This window comes from Strix uralensis, chromosome 4 (assembly GCF_047716275.1).
Source record: "Strix uralensis isolate ZFMK-TIS-50842 chromosome 4, bStrUra1, whole genome shotgun sequence".
Classification (NCBI taxonomy): domain Eukaryota; kingdom Metazoa; phylum Chordata; class Aves; order Strigiformes; family Strigidae; genus Strix; species Strix uralensis.
In genome coordinates this window covers 4,947,424-4,971,807 of record NC_133975.1, presented here as the reverse complement: position 1 = coordinate 4,971,807, position 24,384 = coordinate 4,947,424, and the positions used below count along the sequence as shown (strand labels likewise).

At 37.7% G+C, this 24,384-nt stretch overlaps 1 protein-coding gene across 4 annotated transcripts in view; it reads right to left on the bottom strand.

Moving 5' to 3' along the window:
• Nucleotides 1–24,384, bottom strand: part of CTNNA2 (catenin alpha 2) — a 524,441-nt gene that overhangs the window by 30,660 nt on the left and 469,397 nt on the right. For all 4 annotated transcript variants that reach the window (XM_074865479.1, XM_074865476.1, XM_074865477.1 and 1 more), the window contains 5 exons: nt 20,141–20,292; nt 13,167–13,280; nt 7,595–7,776; nt 4,773–4,878; nt 755–889 (listed from right to left, as the gene is read on the bottom strand). In XM_074865479.1, coding sequence (XP_074721580.1) covers nt 755–889; nt 4,773–4,878; nt 7,595–7,776; nt 13,167–13,280; nt 20,141–20,292 — 689 coding nt within the window. The remainder of the gene's footprint in view (nt 1–754; nt 890–4,772; nt 4,879–7,594; nt 7,777–13,166; nt 13,281–20,140; nt 20,293–24,384) is intronic.

Sequence of the window (24,384 nt, the reverse complement as noted above, 5' to 3'; positions counted from 1 at the left end):
AGGAGTGGCAATTGCTACTGCTTGGTTTTAGTAATCTCCCAGAGGCACAGAGTCCAACATTAGGAGAAGGGAAGAAAAAATACTTTAAAAATGCAGAAAACTCATTATTTATAATATTACTGCTGCTGCACATTCCTGCCTTTATTTCTAAAAAAGACTGTGTGCAAAAAGTTTGTAGTGTTCATTGAAAATAACTGAAATAACTGGACAGGAATTAGAGTATATAATCATTGCGCTTGCCAATAGTATTTGAAAACAGCACGTGCATCAAAACTTAAAATATTTTGCTGGCCTTCCAGAGTTTTTGCTAAACCTAGTGTGCATTGGAACCTGAGTGAATGAAATCCCATTAGTCATCACCATCTTAACAATATGCACTTCATACAGAGCTGGCTTCTGCACAGAGGAAGGAAATTACCAGTACTAACAAAGGAAAGAAGATTTATAATGAGCAAATATACAAAAGCTCTGAATAATTATAATATTCACAGCTTGGCAATGGCTTTCTAGGCTATGAAATTACTTTTCTCTTGCAAGAATGAAGATTTTACAAGGTTAGTATAAACAAAGGGTAATTGGAAAATCAAATTGCTCTACGCAAGTTTATGTAAGGTCTGGAATAATGGCAGTAACATTTTAAAAAGCTTGCTTATGAATTACTGTATTTTTGTTTTGTATATTATGGCCATCAAAAATGCTCCCTTTCAAGTGCTACATGGGAAACATAAGTGGCTAAATACAAATACCAGCTTACCCCTGATACAATAAGTTCTCCTCCCAGGTTCTGAACTTCTGCCTTCACTTTGCTGCAGATATTGAGTTGGTGGCAGTAGAGGGCAATGCGCTGCAGGTAGGCTAGCAGATCCTGTTTGCAGGCTGAGTCCGGGCACTACAGACAGAAGAAATATTTGATTAGATGTAGCTGAGTTCATACAATTATAGAGAGGTAATCAGAGGAGATAGTGGCAATGTTTGTGTATTAGGTGGATCCATTTCACTTTGTCTTTACATGAGACACTTGATGAAATGTGAAAGTTCAAACTCAAGACTTATGAATTGTAACCTGAAGATGCACTATACCTTTTATAAGAAGTAGAAACCTCTCTGTCAGCCACTAATGAAAGACAATGAAAATAATATGATTGCTATGTTTGTGGGGGAGATTCATTTATAATATCAGTTTGTACAGAACAGAGAAATCTATTGAGCAGCCAAAAGACCAAGTTTGACCTGAAACTCCAGGTTGCCTGCTGGATGTCCAGGTTAAGATACAACACGGACCAGTTAAAGTCCAGATAAACCCAGTTCCAACTGATTACATCCACTCTAATGCCAACTCTTGACTGTCTTGCCAGCTTCCCTGGCATTTGTGCAGACATTCAGAGGACACAGCTCTGCTCCAGACTTGGCAGAAGCTAGGTCCCTTACTGACACGCTCAGGACTTGAGAGGCAGAGGTGAAGTTGCTTGGGTTTGGTATTGACAGATTTGGCAAGGTTATTGTTAATGAATAAATAATCTGTGCCAGAAGGAAATTATTTACTAAAGTGTAAGTGACATATTACAGAGTCTCTTAGCCAATGACAACATTATTGCAGCCCTTCTCAAGAACACAATGAGATAAGTTGGTCCCTCTCCCTGTCTAAGGGATACCTCTTCATACTAAAGGGAGGGCATTCTACAGTCCTGTACCATTTTGGATGCTGTGCATCTCAAATCTGTTTTGAACAAATTGCATTAGGTCAAATGTGGTAGACTCAGTGAAGTTTTTATAATCACTATAACTAGAAAAGGCCCAAGTACAATTTATTCATAGTCTTTGGGACTTGTAATAGAAACAGCATCATCCTCCACAATATCAACAGCATAATAAACAACACTCTTGTAGTTAATATTCAAAGTCTTCCCTCAAGAGAAGGGACCTCAGTAATTCAATCTAATGAAACATTGCTAAAAGGGTCCATTGCTAACAGCATGTCTTCAATAAATACTTCTTGAGGCTACCCAACAAAGTCTGACTAACAATGTTCTTTGAATGTATAGCTTGGGGAACAAAGATTCTGAATATCTCTTTTTAGCATCTTACAAAGTTTATGCTCAATTTTTGTAAAATATTATCAGAGCACTTCAAGAAAAACTGATAGAATTAAACACACACGAGTCAACAGCATCACAACCTCTGACTTCAGATGACTGCTCTAGCCCCAACAGCTAATGTTGGCAAGGAATATGTTTGTGGTGAAGTAGTTGCATATACTGTAATCTATAACCCTGAGGGCAGTCACTTTGCTTTTTTCTTTCCCTTTAAAACTAACAATAAACAAAGCTGGGGATTCATTGAGGCTGTTAGGTTTAATCTGCTCTATACTTATGGCAATACTATAATGCCTCTCTTTCTCAGTTGCCACATCTTTCAGGCATGAATCCCTAAGAGACCCCTTCTCCTTACTGGTGACAATTTAATACAGAAATATTTACCCTACTCTTGAAGTCTGTGAACTGCAAGAATCACAAAATCGGCTAGGTTGGAAAAGGCCTTGAAGATCATCCAGTCCAACCATTAACCTAACAATGACAGTTCCCAACTACACCATATCCCTAAGCGCTATGTTGATCCTACTCTTGAACACCTCCAGGGATGGGGACTCCACCACCTCCCCGGGCAGCCCATTCCAATGCCCGACAACCCCTTCTGCAAAGAAATGCTTCCTAATATCCAGTCTAAACCTTCCCTGGTGCAACTTGAGGCCATTACCTCTTGTTCTATCACTTGTTACTTGGTTAAAGAGACTCATCCCCAGCTGTCTGCAACCTCCTTTCAGGGAGTTGTAGAGGGCGATGAGGTCTCCCCTCAGCCTCCTTTTCTCCAGACTAAACCCCCCCAGTTCCCGCAGCCGCTCCCCATCACACCTGTGCTCCAGACCCTGCACCAGCTCCGTTGCCCTCCTCTGGACACGCTCGAGTCATTCAATGGCCTTTTTGGAGTGAGGGGCCCAAAACTGAACACAGTCATCGAGGTGTGGCCTCACCAGTGCCGAGTACAGGGGTAAGATCCCTTCCCTGTCCCTGCTGGCCATGCTATTGCTGATACAAACCAGGATGCCATTGGCCTTCTTGGCCACCTGGGCACACTGCTGGCTCATGTTCAGCCGGCTGTCAGTCAACCCCCCCAGGTCCCTCTCTGACTGGCAGCTCTCCAGCCACTCCTCCCCAAGCCTGTAGCGCTGCTGGGGGTTGTTGTGGCCCAAGTGCAGAACCCGGTATTTGGCCTTAGTGAAACTCCTACAGTTGGCCTTAGCCCATCACTCCAGCCTGTCCAGATCTCTCTGCAGAGCCTCCCTATCCTCGAGCAGATGAACACTCCCACCCAACTTGGTGTCATCTGCAAACTTACTGAAGGTGCACTTTAAAGCAATACTTCTAGAGAGCTGACAAGGCTTCAAATACAAGTACCTTGGAGTGAATGAAAATGTAAGATGTCTCTCATTGGAACAGTAATTAAAAATGCAACTGTCCATAAAAAGTTTATATTGCATAAGTGTCTCCAAAGTTCTGTGAAATATCATTAAAGCACAAGCATTAAAACAAACACTTCATTCTCATAGTGCTTTTACTGCTTATTATTAAAGTGTGCATATTACAGTCTTTTGAAATTTAAAATGTGACTGAAGTCAATGCACTCTAAGCATAGCAAGTCTCTTTGTGTTTCTTTCTTGAAAATACCCCATCTCTGCAAATATCGTTGACTAGGAATTTCATCAGCTGACAGATGGATTTCTTCTTTCTTACACTAAAATGAACAGATGCTGCATTTGAAGGACTGGAATGGGTTAACTACAGGAAAAATACTTGCTGGTAATGAAGAAAACCTAAACCCAAAATTTCTGAGGTTGTAGGAAAATGGGCAGCTTCAGTTTTCTTGCTACTTTGGACCATATTCCTTGGCAGGATGTGTTACACACTATTACATGCTTACTTGAAGAAGAAAAAGAAATACTTATTTTGAAGAGAAAGACTAGAAGCAAGGAAGTTATCAGTTTCCACTTACAGCAAAATTTCTCCTTATGCCAATGAAAGGAAAGAAACTGTAGGAAGTTTACAAGAGAAAAAGTAGTCAAATTTAATTTGTCTAAATCTAAAATTAGCTACCTAGAAACCAGATTTGAAATTTGGCTCTTGACTTTTAATATGATGCTTCTTCTTGCTCTCCAGATGAATAGGTATTCCAATCTGAAAGAAAGAGGCTGAATATAGCAAGTTCATCTTTCCAGTTGTGACATGAATTTGATAATGGGACTGAGGACACAGACCCTAGAACATGGAGCGGGGGGCTGTAAGGTGAGAGCACAATACCCTGATGCAAAGCACATCTTGAAAAAGTGCCATATCAAGGGAAATTGCTGGAAGAATAAGCTGAAAATAATGTAAGGGTTTCTAGGCATACAGCAAGGGTAACAGAGCATCCAAGTCTCTACTGCTTTCATGACAGCAAATATATCAGTCTAAATCTAATGCAATCACCTGGGTCCAGAAGTGAGGCTGTGGAACATGTCAGGCATTTCTGAGGTTTAGAGAGACTCATTTATGACTTTTCTGTACTGCAAAACCCAAGCTGATTGGTATAGAAGAAACAACTTCTATTCAATGGGTAGATCAGTGTCTAGGCAGTGACTTTCAACAGGTGATTTTTTGCCAAGTAAAGATAACCTTTGCCTGAAAAAGGCAACTCATTGATACAGGTTACATTATATTTCTGCTCATTTTTGCTGTTACCTGATCAGCTACCGCCCGTGCCAATTTGTCCATCCTTGATCCTGCCTCTGCAATCTTCTTGGCCGCATTAATGACATCTGATGTATTCTTCAGGGGCCCTTTACCTCTGTGAAATACAATACAATTATGCACAATCTAAATAAATCATAAAAGGCAACAGTTTTAGTGACCCTGTTTAGTGTTTGATTTTAAAATAGTAACATCAATGACTTCTTAATTTATTACAATTTCACCTTTTAACTACTTTATAGCACAGCTTGATTAAGAAATAGGTCTGCTATATTTCCTCTCTATTTCAAAATGCCTCACTAGTAATTTAGTCTGATAGTGCCTTCAAGCACACGAGCTATACTTAATAGTATATGCATTTTGAAGTGCTCATTAAGCCAACATTCTCTCTGGAATACACAACTATTTCAAACTTCTGTTATTCCCAAGCCAGTGCTAAATGTTAAGCCTGTCATTTCTAAAGCAAGAGAGTCACAACTTAGAAAACCTTTTTTAGTAGATTTTTGTCAGAAAAGAAAGATACGTGAAGCATAATCCTTATGTTACACTTAAATGTTATGCTTAAAACATTTATAATTAGCTCTAAGATTGATCTTTCAGCATACTTTTAAGAAGACGCACAAAACTCTGATTTTAGTCATTAAAGTTACCAAAATATATATGGACAAAAAGTAAAAAGTCACTGCAGACTCTTCTGAGTTTGCCTCAGACTCAAAACTTTAATCCAGTTTATAATAATAAATTTGCTACGGCTCCTGAGAATGGCTCAGTTGGAAGTGAGCTGATTTTCCCGTTTTTTGGTTTTTTTATACTATTTGGAGAAATATAGCTTCAGACAAGACTGATGAAAAATTATAATATGATCAAACTTAGTTTCTTTTCAACTAAAACTGAAGGCATTTTTTCTAAGCACAACGTAGTATTATTTTTGCATTTTTTCACCTATAATGCCAAGAATAACATAATGAAACTTATTTCTATTTTCATCTACTTTCCATACTGTCATTTCCACCTTAAACAGATATTGAAATACAAGTATCCCACTTTTGTTGAATTTAAACTGTAGCAAATATCCTTCATAGTGACCTCATATGCTTCTACATTAATTACATCAGCATATCTGACTGTCACAAACTCCATGCATTTGAAAAATTATTCTATTTTAACACTGCTGAGGTTATAGTCAGCCAAAAAGGTGTGAAAGGCTTTGTTCTGCTTTAATGGAATATATTAAACAAGTTTTTATTGAATCTGATGTAGACAGAGGTGCACTTTGAATTTTTTTTTTTTTATTTACTTCAAATGTGACAGTCGTTTTCTCTCATTCTCATATTAGTTCTGTTCTTTTGATGGTAGAAAATGTAATTACAAAACTTTCAATTTGCTGTTTAATGCATCAAAGATTGTCTGGGAAGTGGCAGAAAGCATTCATATTCTGGGCTGTTGCTTTAGAACAATATTTCTTCCTTCCATGAAATGATGGCACTGTTTGGACAGTTTTTCACTCTGTTTTTGGGCAGAAGAATCAGAGACCCAAAGACAACAGAAATGCAAAAGTAATTAAGATTCATGTAAAATATCACCCTTCACAGGAGGTTCTACACTGTCATTTGGTATACAGGAGTGATGAGTCTACTGCAAAAGAATAGTTGTAAAAGCACAAACTGAGAGATAAAACAAATAAGCTGAGAGAATAATTACTTGGAAAGAAGTATAATAGTAATCTAATAAAGTAAGCAAACTTTCTATATGCATAATTAAATTTAAAATGGATAAAAATGTTTGCTGTTGCCTATTACCAATTAACTATGCAAGTGCAAATTGTCAAGTTATTTGCAAATTAATGGTATTTATACACCCCCCCATCTATCTATCTATCTATGTATCTACATATAAGGTATGTTTGAACTGTATACTGTCAATGCAGGGACTGCCTCCCCCAAAATGGCTCCAGACACAAGGCATGGGATCAGCTGGAGATTAAGAAATCTATTTGAGCATCTAAGTGAGATGAATAAATGGATGCCTTATTTTAATTAAGAAAAACTTGAAGTTTTTTGTCGAGTTTTGTCTAATCACATTTTGATAAATACTGTTTAAACTTTTGAACTCCTATTAAAAATAAACACTGAAAAACATTTATTATGGTGACCTGTAATTCAAAGAATCTTGTAAAAATGTTTTCCCTGGTGTGATTAACAATATGACTATATTTAAACAAAATAACCCTGTTTATATGATACCATTAATGAATGGCCTTTTGATGCTTTGCAATTAGAAAAGAACAAGACATCAATAAGAAAAAAGTGATGAAAGCAAAAGTAATCACTACTGACAGGGTCCAATAAAGTGTTAGATCAAAACAGTTTCATTTCATTTGGGATTTTTTTGGAAAGAAGTTCAGTGTTCAAAATTATATAAATAGTTTTGCCATTATTTTTGATTGACACAAATTGTGTCAAAATGTTGAAAGTTCAGAGAGGCACATGCATTTAGATGGGTACTAAACGAAATGTCAGCTGAACGTCTGTAAGGTCACAGACTATCTTTGCTACTGAAATTCAAGATGATCTACAAATAAAACAGATTCACAAATAGGACAAAAACTTCATGGGATTAATCCCATTTGGAGAAATATCCAGAGCAGTCATGTGTAGAGAACTGTAGAACCCATTCCACTCTGTATAATGTGTGTTACCTGGCTTTGATACCCAAAAACATAGAACGTAATCTCAATAGTCTATAAATTGCAACAAAAAGGAAAGATGTGGGATGTCTGAAGAAGTCCACAGAACAGGTTATTTTGTCCTTACCTCGTAAAGTCTGTCATTTCCATCATAATCATGCACATCTGCTTTGCCAACACAATGATGTCATTACCACTGTCATCCCACTTGGCCACCTCCGCATCGAGTTTGCTCTTTTCTTGGTGGAATATCTCTACCTGCTCGGCAATCTTAGCCTTCTCCTCCTGGGGAAGTTGAGCCATGATAGCCTGGAGAAAAAATGGGAGAAGTTGTTATGAAAAAAGGAAGCTAGAAACTATATCTATTTCCAGTGGTTCAAACAGCATGCTCAACTTTTTATGAGAGTCAAAGATGCCAAGCAAAATCCAGGAGACATTAGATTTCTGTTAGGATGGTCAAAACCAGATTCACAGGATGCTTATAAGCTTGTCTTATACCTTCAAGAATTTAAAAATTATATATGTGATGCCATGATATAGAATCATAAAATGGTTTGGGTTGGAAGGGACCTTAAAGGTCATCCATTTCCAACCCCCCCTGCCATGGGCAGGGTCACCTTCCACTAGACCAGGTTGCTCAAAGTCCCGTCCAACCTGGCCTTGAACCTTTCCAGGGAGTGGGAAGACACAACTTCTCTGGGCAACCTGTTCCAGTGTCTCACCACCCTCACAGTGAAGAACTTCTTCCCTCTATTTAATCTAAATCTACCCTCTTTCAGTTCAAAGCCATTACCCCTTGTCCTGTCACTACATGCTCTTTTAAAAGTCATTCTCTAGCTTTCTTGTAGGTGCCCTTTGGGTACTGGAAGGCCTCTATAAGGTCTCCCCAGAGACCTTCCCCAGGCTGAACAACCCCAAATCTCTCAACCTGTCTTCTTAGGAGAGGTGCTCCAGCTCCCCCAGCATCTTCATGGGCTCCTCTGGACCTGCTCCAACAGGTCTATCGCCTCCTTATGTTGGGGGCCCCAGAGCTGGACACAGCGCTGCAGCCAGGGCTCTCACGAGAGCGGAGCGGGAGAATCCTCTCCCTTGACCTGCTGGCCACACTTCTCTTGATGCAGCCCAGGATATTGTTGGTTTTCTGGGCTGTGAGTGCACATTGCTGGGTCATGTTGAGCTTCTTGTCAACCAGCAAGTCCTTCTCCTCAGGGCTGCTCTCAATCCATTCTCTGCCCAGCCTGTATTTGTGCTTGGGATTGCCCCAACCCATGTGCAGGACCTTGCACTTGGCCTTGTTGAACTTCATGAGGTTTGCACAGACCTACCTCTCCAGCCTGTCCAGGTCCCTCTGGATGACACATCCTTTCCCTCCAGCGTGTCGACTGCACCACTCAGCTTGGTGTTATTGGCAAGCTTGCTGAGGGTGCACTCGATCTCACTGTTCATTTCTCCAACAAAGATGTTAAACAGCGCTGGTCCCGAAACCAACCCCTGAGGAACACCACTCGTCACTGCTCTCCACTTGGACATCGAGCCATTGACTGCAACTCTTTGAGTGCGACCATCCAGCCAATTCCTTATCCACCAAGTGGTCTACCCATCAAATCCATGTCTCTCCAATTTAGAGACAAGGATATCATGGGGGACAGTGTCAAATGCTTTGCTTATTCACCGGGACGATTTAAGAAAATTCCTGTTAAATCTTCACTTTCAGGAAGAACAAAATGAATAAAATCTATGAATTTCATAGACTTCATGAAAAGGCAGACTAAATCGCCAGTATATCCCTCAGTCTCATTCTCTGTCAGAAATAGACATTTTCTGCTTAACCTGACACTAAAATAAGCTATGACATGCAAGATAATACATGTGAAGTGAATTGTAACGAATGTACCTTTCAATAATATTTAGTGGTCTAATTGTCTCTTGGAAGATATGCAAAAAGGCCCTAAACAGGTCGATACTAATCTGCCTCGACATTATCAACAAAGTGGAGAGTTCATCCCCCACAAAAAGACAGAAAAAAAAGAACTCTACAAAATTATAATACTTTTGAAGATCAAATGGACGCTTCCAATAATGATTTCCAAGTTGAGCTACTATTTGGCTTTAGGGGTTCTGAAGACCACATTATGCATTTAATGGGGTGTGACACATATTTAAGTGTCATTACATTTTTTCTTGTTTATGTCACTTTCAATCAGCTGAAGTCTTTCTCTACATATTCTTAAAATGCTCTTGGCTTTTAAAAATTTATAATTGACCTTTTCCAAAACTGAAATTAAAAAAGGTTATAAAACAGTAGATCAGAAAATGAGAAATTTGCAACTTAATCAAATTAAAATTCAACACATGAGTTTTAATTAGGCCTTATCAATGCAACTCAGCAGTTTCAAATGTTAGCATATTAGTCTTTCCACAGAAAAATGCAGTGTAAGTCAAGCTATTAAATAAATATATAAAATACACATAAAACACTAGAACAGATGAATTAACTGAAATTAAGATAATGTGATAGGAGTAGTAACATTTGGAAAAAAAATCTGTGTGTCTTGCATGTGGTTTCTCTCTGTGGGCAGCTTCACCTTTAAACGGGTATACAGTGTGTTAATGTTTCTATTCCAGCTGATGATGTGTTTTCAAAGAAGCTATATCCTATAGCAAATGCGGCTCATATATTCAAGTTTTATTTCTATTGAAGACCAACACAAGTCTTTCTACTGAAATACTAATAGCTTTATGGAGTAAGCTTACTAAACAAATCCATTCATTCCACAAATAAAAATCCAGCTTTTCTACAGAAAAGGTTCAAGTAAGACCCTATTCTGTTTAGCAGACTCATTTCAATGAGTCACTCAAGACTGTGGACTGGGCAGCTTCTGCTTAGCATGTTTTCATTTTAGGTTTTTGTCGTTTGTTGCTTCCCATGACATATTGCATTCTACGTTATTCAGGAATGGGACTGTCTTTATAATATATTATGTTTATACAGTGTGTAGCTGATCAAAGTAGAAGGTTTTAAGTGCAGCAGTGATAATAACCACAATAAATGTAATAGAATTTAAGACTCCTAAGTCCCTAGGTGAATTAGATTCTTAGTAAAAATATTACTGCAGTCTTTACTTGGTTTTCAGATCAAGAAGTGATGATATGCTACCCAATCCTAGATGTAACAAAAAAAAACCCCAAAACTGTGAAATAACTGTATTGTATCTCAGTAGTTTTGTACCTGAGACTTACTTTAGTAGTCAATTCTTTGAATATATCAAACAGGACTTTATGATCTTTAAAATATAAAACTGCCCCAAAGACAGTTGACTGCATCCAGAACATAGTTCTGTCATCGTTCTCAGGTTAAGATATCCAGGAATCATTCTGCAATTCTCCTGACTGCATGGTTTTCAGTGCCAGTTCCTGGTCACCCAGCTCTCTGGGATGGAACCTACAATCCATCTGCCCTCCACCTAGGTGATAATGATATATGTGACATATCCTTGAAAAGCAAGGACAAAATTTTTTGTCTTTGGGATGTAGTGATAGAAACCCAGGTTTCCGGATATGTGGTATGGTTTATTTACCATCTGTATTCAACATCTAAGGAAATGAATTTAAGAAAAAAATAAACTTCTACCCATTCCACTGTATCTTTGTCTTGCATTCCTCCCACACGTCTAAGTAAACTTCTTTTAGGTTCGCATTACTGTTTCTTTTCAGGGTGTAAGATGTTTGTGTCAAGACCTAACATACTGTGGGTCTTCCTACAGCAGCTGAAAACTCCTCCTTCCTGGTCCTCTGAATTGATCTGTCAAAGCATCATTGTCTTTTGGTCTTCAGGTTCTCAGCCCCACAAATCCTCTTTCAGAATTCAAGGTAAGAAGTCACCATTCCTTTTACCAGCTTTTGCTACAGTGTTTGAGTGTGTGTGTGGAGAATACTTCTCATTTAGTCCATTACTTCAATTTTAGCACTTGTCAGAAGAAACCGCAGCCATGAAAATCATTCAGGCAATTCCCAGTTCCCCACTGGTTCTCTGCTGGAAAATTTTAAGACTTTTTATTAAACTCTCTTCCCAGTTAAATATATTTTCATAGAATTATGGAATCATAGAATAGTTTGGGTTGGAGGGAACTTTTAGATGTCATCTAGGTCAACCCCCCTGCTATGAGCAGGGACATCTTCAACTAAATCAGGCTGTTCAAAGCCCCATCCAACCTTATCTTGAAGGTTTTCAGGGAGGGGGCGTCTACCATCCCTCTCTGCAATCTGTTTCAGTGTTTCACCACCCTCATGATAAAAAATTTCTTCTTTATATCTAGTCTGAATCTATGCTCTTTTAGTTTAAAACCATTACCCCTTGTCCTATAGCAACAGGCCCTGCTAAAACGTTTGTCCCCATCTTTCTTATAAGCCCCCTTTAAGTACTGAAAGGCCACAATGAGGTCTCCCTGGAACATTCTCTTCTCCAGGCTGAAACAACACCAACTCTCTCAGCCTGTCCTCATAGGGGAGGTGCTCCAGCCCCCCGAGCATCTTCATGGGCTCCTCTGGGCCTGCTCCAACAGGTCTATCTCCTCCTTATGTTGGGAGTCCCAGAGCTGGACACAACACTGCAATGGGGGGATCTCATGAGAGCGGAGCAGAGGGGGAGAATCCTCTCCCTCGACCTGCTGGCCACACTTCTCTTGATGCAGCCCAGCACACGGTTGGCTTTCTGGGCTGCGAGCGCACATTGCTGGGTCATGTCCAGCTTTTCATCCACCATTACCACCAAGTTCTTCCCTGCAGGGATGCTCTCAACCCCTCCATCCCTCAGCCTGTATTGATACTGGGGGTTCCCCCGAGCCATATGCAGGACCTTGCACTTTCTCTTGTTGAACCTCATGAGGCTCACATGGGCCCATATCTTGAGCTTGTCGCAGGTCTCTCTGGATGGCATCCCATCCCTCAGGCGTGTCAACTGCACAATTCACCTTGCTATCATCTGCAAACACCCTCAGGAAGTCATTTGCCCACAAAATTATATTCTGATTTTTTTTTTTTAATAATCTGGGCTGAGCAGCCTATTTAGTAAAAGGTAAACATTCATCAGAGGGTGGCATAATCCTGAATGTTAACAAACTTCACTTTTCCAGCACCTGTGACCCCTGAAGCACTCATCAGCTTAATTTGCATTCCCCGTGCACAAGCTAAGGTCACAAATCACAATGACTTGAGTTTATCATGATGTAATTACCCTGGTAAAATTACATTGACTCAGTAACAAGTGTCTTCAATTACAATTAAATTACAGGGACTACTCAGTAGCTTAGACAGATCTCCTTGACAGGTTTGCACACTGGGTAACATGACTAATGTACGATTTCTCTGGATACAGCACATGGTGCCCTGACGGGATTTTTTTTTTTTTTTTTTTATAATTTGCTGACTACTCCCACGGTGACAGCACACTCCAAACCTGCAAGGCCTTCTCCTACAGCACTAGCTGGAGCAAACAGCTCATACAGGCATCGCATAAGCCTAGGGAAGATCATTCAATAAAGTCAGTGCTTTTCAAATAGGTGAGATATGAAAAAACTTGAAACACCTAAGTCACCTTACTCCCGTCCGTTCTTAAGTACCCTGAAGATTTGAAATCACTGCATTTCTTTTTATTGGTAGCTATACAGACACTTAACATAGTACGTGGGTTTTATACTCACTCTTGCACTCTGGCCAGCAATAAGCTGGTCATCTTCAGTCTGAACACTTGTTCGGCTGCGAACGTCATAATCTTCCTGCTCAAAGTCTGAATCATCCTCTAGCTCTTCAGGGGTCTAGAGAGAGAGACAGGGAGAGAAAGCAAAAGAGAGGAGATGACAAGCTTATAAAGGATACAGACCAAGTCCTGTGTACCCTAAGCTCTTATTTCATCGACTACCTGCCCAGGAAATGCTGTTTCTCTTTCCTTTTAAATTAACTTGTCTGCCCAAGCAGTCAAGAAGTGAAATTGAATTGTCTTAAAAATTAAGTTGTTTCAACTCCAGTTTTCTTTAATAATGGCATTCATTATTACCTTACTGCAACTTTTCTTAACTCTGTTAACATGATGAATACAGTTCCAGGAACAAGTATCCTTTGGAAACACTAACAACCGGAATGCAGTAATTCAAAACAATGTTATTTCATATATAAGTGGACACTAATACTATTATATTACTGGAATCTCCATGTAATCTTCAAAAGAGAAAGTAAATACCTGGGAAAAAGTAACTAACATCCTGGAAGAAAAAGTTATCAAAGCAAATAAGAGACTTCCCCTTGAAAGAAAACATAAATAACGTCAACTGGTTTTGAAATCAGTAATGTAAAGTTTATAATCTGCTATATCTTGTTGGGTCACATGATTCTTTTCAGATACAGAGCTTCAGAATTTGCCTCATCCCATAAACTGAAACCATGTTATCCCCATTGCTGGTGCTACAAATGGTGTGAGGGTCTCTGGGCAGATTGATTAAATGTAGTTATGTATATGCTGGCTTCAGGTTGTTTAAAATGTTGGAGGGAGGAAGAAAAAAGGTAACTGATGGATCTGTTTGTTTTTTTCACCTTCTAGCAAAAAATTAGGAGCAAAATATACACAGAGAGACAGCCTAATTTAAATCATTAATACTATATTTAATATAGATGCTGCAAAATCAAAAATAGTCTTTAGAAGGAAGATTATATTCCATTTTGTGCTTGAATAACATCTAGTACAACAATCTGGCCACGAGTAACTTCTGTAGGTACAATGCATTATAGTGGTAATAGAAAAAGAAGATAACAGTAACTGTTCAGAGAAATCCTCACCTTACTGGATACCCATATGCATCAGTGTTAACCTAGAGGGCCAACCATTACAGAAGAAATCATCCATGCTGGCATTTCATGCTTGGAGGCAACGTCAAGTTTGCTAGCAGAGGTGCTAATCATTGCCAGTTGTCATTACAGCTCTGTCGTGAAGATGCTCAGTCACTAGGAACTGGTCCAAACCCTCTAACATAATGTAGAGAAGTCTTTTGGTGATATTTATATTACAGCCTGGTTTCCAACATGAAGTGCACATCACTGTTTGTAACGGAAAATCAGCTGCTTTGCTAGCTACATGGTGAAGTGCACATGATGGGGAGAGTAAAACACAGCCATCTTCATTTGGCTTAGAGTCTGAATTAAATATGTGTTTTGATGCTGAGCGCTGGAGGAAGAAATAACAAGTATGACAGTATGGTAATGAAACTCAGGCTGCATCTCTGAAGAGATGCATGTACAAATATTGTATATAACAGGATAGGCAGGAGATGAAGTTGAGGTGAAAAAATTAATTTATCTTTTCTTTACTGCCACAGGAAAAAAAAGAAAGATTGATACCCATCATTATAATGTCCAACGGTCTTGCTTTCCAATGGCCTTCAATCACTTTATTCTCTCTGCTCAGCTGCCTGAGGGCAGGATGTGACTTTAAAATCTGCCATAAGCAAACCAGCTACTAAGAGAATCATACAACTCCCTGAGCAAAAGAGAGTATTTCCTATCATAGGGCTCTGCTTTTCATCTGCCTAGGCTTTACTGTGAAGAACAGGAGCAGTGTGGAGAGTTTCAATCCCTTCTTCATAGACCTGCTGGCTCTCCCCCGTCCTCCAAGGCCATTCAACTAGCCAGTTGCACCAGTCATTGTAAAACCAGTACCCCTTCTCTCCACAAGTATAGTCTTCTTAGTTTCTTCTGTCTCCACTTTTATAAATAAGACTATAAAAGATAACGTGCAGGCCTTTCCCAGGCTTTCATAGAGTTGCAGTAAAGGAAGGGCATAATATTAAAAATATTACACCTCAATACTGTAACCAGCAAGGACATGAGGATACCTCTTAAAAAGCTAAAATATTCTGAAAATTCTATGTTTCAGGGATTTATTCTTAAAGAAACATTCAGAAAAAAAAAAATGTATTGCTGTTACTGCCTGAGATTCATAATCTTAAAATTTGTGGTCTTAAAACGATTGAAACTTAATGGATATAGATGTCGAACTTGGAGAAAATATAGTGCAAACCCAAAGGACAAGTTAACGTAACTGCTAATAGTATACTACAAGCACAAAAAATCTCAGTATTTCCCCACTGTATAAGTGAGGTTTAATTCAAAACTAACTTTCAGATTCTCTCTCTTAAAGTTTTCCAAGTGTGGTGAACTTAACACCCTCATTTTCCCAAAATAGCTATAGTTTTCATTAAGATTAAGAACAGTAGTTAACTGTTATCTGTATGCTGCTATTTCAAACATGTTGCATGCTTTTCACTCTTGCAACGTTGCTTTGTTTTATCTTGGAGATGTAGCCCATGTATAATCGGGTCTCCTATTTGTTTAGATACAAATGTATAAAAGAGAAATAATATATTGAAGTACCTTGATTTTCACTCTTAACAGGGCCTTCTAAACATACCACAACAACTCTAATTTTTCTGCACAACTAACAGGAGCTCAGTGTTTAAAACCTAGTTTCCAAGACAACAAAGTCTGGAACTTAATTTATCTGCTTTGGAAGACAGAAGACTGAATCAGTCTTGCAGACACCTGAACCTGTGGTCACAGAATGTAGGAATTATGGATCTGAGACTGGAGACAGCTTCCAAACAAAACTCTGACAACCACCAGTGGCAGAAGGTGCTAGAGTAATTTTTAAAACTAACAGATTTTATGAACTCATTTATTTCAGCAGAAAAATAGACAATTTTCATAATTCTTAGTCTGTCTGTTCTGTAGCACAGGCCATAAGACTTCCCAGGACTAATTTTTTTCAAATACAGTATCTCCACTACACATAGAGCATATTCTTCATTTCATTCATCCAATTCAGATGAATTCTCTCAGTGAAGAATCTTCCACAATCCCAGATAAATCACCCAGTAAATATATACTTTCTCTTTTGAGATAAATGCTTTATTTCTAATACGAATTTGGTGACTTTCAGCTCTCAGTCATTGGAATATTTTTTTTAAATATCTGACTGATAGACTGAAGATCTTGCTGTAAACAAAATATCTTCCATCAATACAATTTTATCTTTTGTAACTGCAGTATAAAAATGTGAATTATGCATGTATGTTGTAAAATGGCATATAGATTTATAAATGCTATTTGTTTAATATTTCACCAATTCAAATATACTTGATGAAGACAGAAGACTCACTATGCTATAGTGTTGTATGCACTTAAAAATTGTAAGATGCAATTATAAGAATTTAAGCACTGTGAGCACCAAGTCAAGCTAGCCTTGTAATGACAGGAAAGACTGAAAAGATATTCCCCCATTTTTTACTATGAAAATACCCTCTAATTCTAAAAGCTAAGGAGAAAAAAAAAAGCCTTTGTAATATGCTTTTCTATTCAAATTCCATGCTATTCTCTACATTTGTTTTTGTACAAAGGCAGTGGCAGCCTGAGTGACACAGGTGCTGCAAGCAGCATCTGAGTGGCAAAGTCAGAGAACCTCTCTCACAGCAGGCCTTCAGCTGTTTAATGACTTACAGTAAAATCTAACACTTTGAACTCAACTTGAGAAGAAATAGGCAGCCAGTGTAGACAATGGACCCCATAACACCCTTCGGCAATAGTCTATTTAAAAATATGACGGGATTCTGCACCAAGTCTAGTTTCCCAGAGGATCTGAGACGTGGCAGCGTTTTGGATTTCACCACGGTGGCTACCCCATAGGTGATCACGGCTAAGTCTACATTGACAAGTGTGGAAGAGTACAAGAGCCTTCCAAACAGTTGGGGTTCAGGACCCCACATATGCACTACCTTCATTTCATTTTTATTCAGACTCTCTGTAGCCTTCTCCCATGGACTGGAAGTCCCTTACTGCTAGAATAGAATAGAAGTGCATTTAAGATGGTCCTAGAGCACATCTTCCAGAATTACCCCAAACAATCAAGTTTATATGCTCTAAGACTACTCTGGAATTTGAACTAAAACACAGCAAGAGGGAAGAACTGGAGACTGGCTCCAAAAGCGCACTCCTGATCCAAAAAGATGTAACACTAAAGCTAACGCAGATGCAACTAACGGCAAGGTTGCCAACAGCAAAGGCCATGTGTGAAAAGAGAAGACTGGCCTTAGAGGTAGATAAAAATGAGAAGAAGTGCCGTTGTGATTCTTTCTCGCTGTAGAGAGGGTTTCTGTCTAATAACTGAGGGAATTTCATAAGTAGCTATGAAAAAAAACGAAGTGTGATTTGATCCCTACGCAGTAATAGAAAAGATGTTGGAACTCAGTTATTATTTTCCATCTTATTTTTAGGTTCTATAATTATACTCCTAAATTTATTTATACTATTTCTTAAGTTGTGAAAGAGTTCTTTTCTTCTGTATAGATCACAATAATAGTCCTCAATGCAAAAATGAGTCTTCTTTCTCCTCCAATAGGGAATAATAAAATCTCCTTTTCTTGGGAAAAGAGAAGAACAGATTATCCCCCTTCCCTTCAGCTTACTAGAAGTAATAATACCAACAAAAATTAATTTAAAAAGTGGTTTTATTTCCTCTATAGAATGAGAGAATCATCTCAGATAAATTCAGTCTTTCATGGCAGGCACATGAACAATTACTGCCTGAAAATAATTGTGTCAGATCCTCTAAAAAGTTTGCAATTATTTTTTTTTTTAAATTCTACAAGAAGTTTTACAGCCTGCATTAAAGGGGTGCATGAGAATTTGATAGATTATTAGATAAAAATATTCTAAAGACTATCTTTTATAGCTTAATGCCTCACCTTTTAATTATACATTCCATTTAAATGTGAGATGTTTGGATGGGAATGCTAAAGAGTGTCTCAAACTGAAACTAATTTTGTTTTCTACAGAAAATAAGGTTCTGATTCAGCAAACTCTGGTCTACATAAATTTATATATGTGGATTTTCCCAGTTAACTTGCAAGGATAATGAGTCCATTTATGTGCTTTAGTTCTCTGCCTGGGTAAGGAATACTACATTTAGCTCCATAAATAAGTTAATTGTCTGAATTCAGAAATACCTCTTCCTAATCTGGGTAAGCAGAATTCATTAAATCATATCATACAAGGAGCGGAAAGTAGTAGTAATACAATTGCAAAAGTATCCTGGAATGTTTCTAAGGAGACTGCAAAGCCTGCATGCTGATCAGCTTTCCAAGCCAGTAGTTAACAGTAAGACAGCAATGAAATAAGTGAATGTGACTCCAGAATTTTAAATGGTATTTTGTGCTTAGCAGAAACATCTCACCTAGTATGAACAGTCTCATGGCAACCCCTCTGGGACAACTGGGATGTACAGGGGGGTGCTGGAAGCCAGAACTCTGTGTAGGGGATGGGAAAGCGTGGGTCTATAGCAGATCCCACCTGATGATTGTGTCTCATGAAGCAATTTAAAATGACTCATGAGAAACTATAAAAGATTAAAATGTGCTTAAAAGTGGTTCTTGTCCTAAGAGAAATTTGGGAACTGCTGTTACAGCCTAAGGAGGTGAATAATCAAAGGAAAAATGGAGATCCTTTACTATGCAGATCTTTCATTTCCATCCCAGTCCAGAAGAGCTGCAAATACCCCAGTGATGCAGACCCAGAAAACAGGATGGGTTTGCCCCTGTCATCAGTCATGACTATAATTCAGGCTACCTGAGGTTAGCACTGGGTACGGGAATGGAATTTATGTTTTGCAGTTATAAAATTAAGCCTGTCAAAAGCTTTTTCTGTAAATGTTAATCCATAGTGACAGATGACTAAAATGAAGCTATTCTGGAGTGCTCCAACTGCCTGAAGTCTTACATCAGTGCCATAATATACTCACAACCACAAGTGTACGCTACCTGTTCAGTCAAAGGGATGAGGTGTTGTTTTAGCACTATTATTTACTTCATAAGTTTTCTCTGTGATTTTCACCATAGCTTTATTTGTACGTGGCTTTCACTGGGGTGGATTCAAGGCAATTTGGGTTTCAAATAAAAGTTTCAATTGCTGAAGAGATGTCCAAACTAGGTTTGGTTTGTTATTTGGGTTTTTTTTTAAGTGGACTTTTTGACTGTGGACTACACTGAAAAGCAAGACACACATCCACTCTCACAATAATTATGTTGTTCTGGTTTTTTTTCAAATTTATTTGGTTGGGTTTTTTTTAAAAGATGCCTAAGCAAATTGAATCAACTGGTTAGTCAACGCTGAAATGACACATTCTTTACCTCAGTAAACATTCAAAACCATCCCTGCAGAGGCTTACTGGAGCAGCAAGATAATTTATTTATTCATTTAGATTTTAACCAGACTTACCTCATATCCTAGGCAGCACACATACATTAGGAAAAAAAAAAAACCACAACAATCTAAACAAACTTTGAAGATCTTAGCAAATTAATGATCTTACTACGGAAACAGTAACGAAGTTTGCACCTATTGGCAGTTGGTATCAAATCTTCTCCTACAAATTAATTGTGGTTCATCTCCTAAAATACCCTCTTTACTTACAAATTCTTTTTTGCTGCACATACTTTTGTTTCACACTTGTTTCAATGTCAAGCTTTTCTGGCTTATTTTGAAATAAAGTTGATTCCAAGAAGCTTTTATATTCCTCTCATCCAATGTGATACTTCCCTGTAAGTCCCAACTTTTATTTCCCAGGTGCCTTACATACCCTTATCATCAGAACAGCTTTCCTGATGTCACGAACTCCATCATAAACCAAGCGGGAGGCATCTATGAACTCATTCTCTTCAAATGGCTGTGGGACATTCGCACTTAAAGCTTCAATGGCAACCTCAACTTGTTCAGCAAAACGTGGCATAACTAGATTAAACAAAATGAAAGGCAATAAGATTAGACACCTTATTTCGTGAACATTTTTCACCTGCCCTTGGGCATAAATACTTTCCAGTAGACATGGTACATACTGTTGTTATAATTTCAAGACCTAGGAAAGCTCATGGTGTGGGTTTGTACTGAGTCTACACATGCAGAGCTCTGGCACATTTTCTGACAGCATGAACATAACGATCTTCATGTTCTCTCCCCCAATAGCACAACAAAGAATGTAAAACTTCCTTTAAAAAGTGTGATTTACTAACTTTTAAAAGACTGCAAGATATCTGAGCTATCAGTAAAGTACATTAAAAACCTTTACAACTTGTAATGAGCACAGTACGCATTATACCAAATGATCAAAGCAAAATTTAGCCATTACGCCTACTAATTTAGATAACTAACTGCAGTCTAGCTCATATTGAATAATAATAATAATAATAGTATACAGGACAAAATGTAAAATCTAGTACAGTACTTTTGTGAAGGTACATAAATGAACCTTCTGTTTCTTCACTATTATCACATATATAACACAAAAAATAGCCACCGATATTAGCTAACGCTATTATAAATTGTGGTATGAGCATTTTAAATACATATCTTAAGGCAATTATTTGCTACTTATGTAAATAGTTTAAAGGCATTCCTTGAAGTATCAACAGGCTTTTCCTCAAATTTTATACAGGATTCCTTTGAAGGTATAATCCCTTTCTGCATATCATGTATGCAGAAAGATAAACGTTCCCCAAATCAGTCCTCTAACAACTTAAACCCAAATAATACAAACAGGAACATAAACATCAGGTCCCACTAATTACAATGTAGCTATGCTCCTGTACTTAGTTACTCTCATTCTTCAATATTTTAACATTAATGTGGGAGGACTGGGCTCTGATATCTTACAGGACAAATAGAATCAACTCTTCATTAAAAACCTGGATACAAAATCCACTGGGATTAATTCTTATAACTTTACAGAACTTGGGTCAAATTTAAGACTTAGAGACAGCCATATTTTCATTATATTCACATTTTTTTTACTATTTGCCACCTTCTACAATCTAGGTGTCCAAAACACCTAACGTTGTCTTTATTATTTTGGCACAATAATTCGAAGAACAGGAAAAGATGATCCCTAACTCAGTGCCTTTTTTGTTTTAATATTATCTTTCTTTATCAACTTTTCCCTAGACCGTATTTTTAATACACTTTTTGGTAGCCTGATCTCAACTGATGAATACAAAGGGGAATTTCCAGTGTCATTTTCACCAAGAGCAGCGACAATCTTTCCTAGGAAGTAAACTTCCACTGTGGCAGAAAAACACATTTTCTTCTTGACTACATATCCTTTACTCATAATAAAAACTATGTTTTATGCATCTTTCTTACTATCTGATAAAGGAAAAACACAAAAAACCATGATTCAAGACTAGTTTACATTTTGAACGACAAGTGGGAGCAACTATAAGCTCAACCTTTCTGTTTCTGGATTTTAAGTGTCACTCACTGGATGTTAATGGGGAACCCTTTAAGGGGATATATCTATTCAAATTGTGTTTATTCTGCCTACGTATACACACATACATGCATATATATGTTGTGTGTGTACACAAATGAAAGAATAGAATTGTATCTTTCATGAAGATAATGTTCAATAAGTGCCATAAGTGCTTGGGATATATTGGAGAAAACAGGAAAAAGCGACAGCAACAATAGACTTAAAAAAGTAAACATTAACAAAACATTGCTAGGCAGAGGGGAAACATTTTAATTAGAAAAGGAGTTTGAGAGAGCTGGAAGTTTTGGAAAGAGTATTAATAAATGCATATATCAAATTATCTTAATTAATGGAACTCTTGAAAGTGTAGTAGGAGACTAATATGATTGCATAAGGAAGTCTTTAACTTGAAAATCAAAAAGCAATCATTAAAAAAAATACAATGCAAACAAGTAAACATAAAGAATAAAAGAATAAAAAATAAAAGAAAAATTTTTTAGGGTCACAGGGATAAAACAAGTAATGCCAGAGATGCAAAAATGACAACAAAAAAGAGGACTTTTAGGGTCCTTAAATTTCTGTCTAGAATTTCCTAAACAGCAGAGGTGGTCAGGTATTTAATATAATTAAGTGCAATAGACCTGAATTAGGAAAGGGCAGTTTAGAGAACATCTACCTAAACATAAGGAAATGTATGTCTTCAAGTTAACAGAGCATAGTAAAATTTATCCTGCAGTTCTTCAGAAAATAATCAAAGCAATTTCTGAACCATCTCTGAGAGCTCAAGAAAAATATTAACAGTGAAAGTTCCAGGGATTTAGAGAATGAAAAAGCACATATCTATTTATATAAAGGTAGAGGGAAAAGATATTCAGCATAATTTCAGTACCCAGAAAGAAAATGAAACATGATGTAAAACAATTAATGTTTAATTATCTTGTAAATAATAAGCAGATGTCAGACATGAAATAGATTTGTCAAAATACGTTCATTGCATTCAGCTATTACCACATTTTCCTTGACAGGGCAGCTAACTTAGCGGGTTGGGGGAAGCACTAGATATGATAAAGCTTGACTTTGGTGAGATTTTTGACATGGCCACACATGACATTCTTAGAAGCAAAACAAGGGAAACGTAAATTAAATTAGTATAAGGTGGATGTGGAACTCATTAGAAAAGCATCTCAAGGAATAATTACTTGTGTTATGTTGTCAAACCAGAAAGATATATCACCTAGATTCTTACAATGTGTGTAACAACGTGATCCTATTGTGAAAAATGGCAAAGATCAATCTAGAATTATTACAATACATAAAAAAAGACTTGAGAGAAGATACTACCAAGTTGCACAGTGAGGCCCTAGTTGGAGTAGTATGCCCATTTTTTAAGTGCCTGACCGAGATTTTTGTAGCATGTGTACAAGAAACATGTGAAAATGTTTTTGTTAAAAAAAAAAAGTATTTTGTGATTGTATCCAGACATACATTTGTATGTTTCATTAACATCATTTAATCCAAATAACATAAATGCTTCTATACTCTTTATATAGAAGATATTTCCAAATCACGTTTAAAATACTCAAATGAAGGAATTTCCACCAACTCCTCAAGGAAATTATTCATACCCTGATGGAGTTTACTGCTCAGGTTTTCTTTTCACAACAAAGAAGATAAAGATGTTTATTTTACTTGACCATTTCAATTAATTTTTATTCTTGAAATACATCTTTTAAAAAAATATAAAAACAATAAATATATTTATATAAATATAAAATATATATTTATAAATTTCTAAACATTTAATTTGGGCTACAATTATTGTTTTCCTTTTTTTTTTTAGCTGACTATGAATATGAAAGCATACAGAAAAAGCAGGCAGGGATACATGCTGTATTTGCTATGCTAGTCTGGTCACAAGCAGACCTTCTGAAGTTCTACTCTTAGGCCCAGAGATCTAAAAGGGACATATAGAAGTGAAAGGTTTTAAGAAATCGTTTGCTTGTTAAATCAGAACTCCCCTCAGCGTCAAGGAAATGCAGAGGGAAAACTACGATATAGTTGCCATCACGGAAACATAGTGGGATGACTTACACAACCAAGGTGCTGCAATGGATGGTTCTAAAATCTTCCAAGGGAATAGGCAAGGAAGGAGAAGTGGTGGGGTAGCCTGGTATGTTAGGGAGTGTTTTGATTGTCTAGAGCTTAATGATGGTGACAATAGGGTTGAGTATTTATGAGTAAGAAACAGGGGGAAGGCCAACAAGGCAGATATCATGGTGGAAGTCTGTTATAGACCACCCAAGCAGGGAGCTGGTGGAAGTGGTCACCAAGCCACTTTCCATCATTTACCAGCAGTCCTGGTTAACTGGAAGGTAGCAAATGTGACACTCACCTACAGGAAGGACAAGAATGGGGATCTGGGGAACTACAGGCCTGTCAGTCTGACCTTGGTGCCAGGGAAGGTTACGGAGCAGATCATCTTGAGTGCCACCACGTGGCACGTAAAGGACAACCAGGTGATCAGGCCCAGTCAGCATGGGTTTATGAAAAGCAGGTCCTGCTTGACAAACCTGATCTCC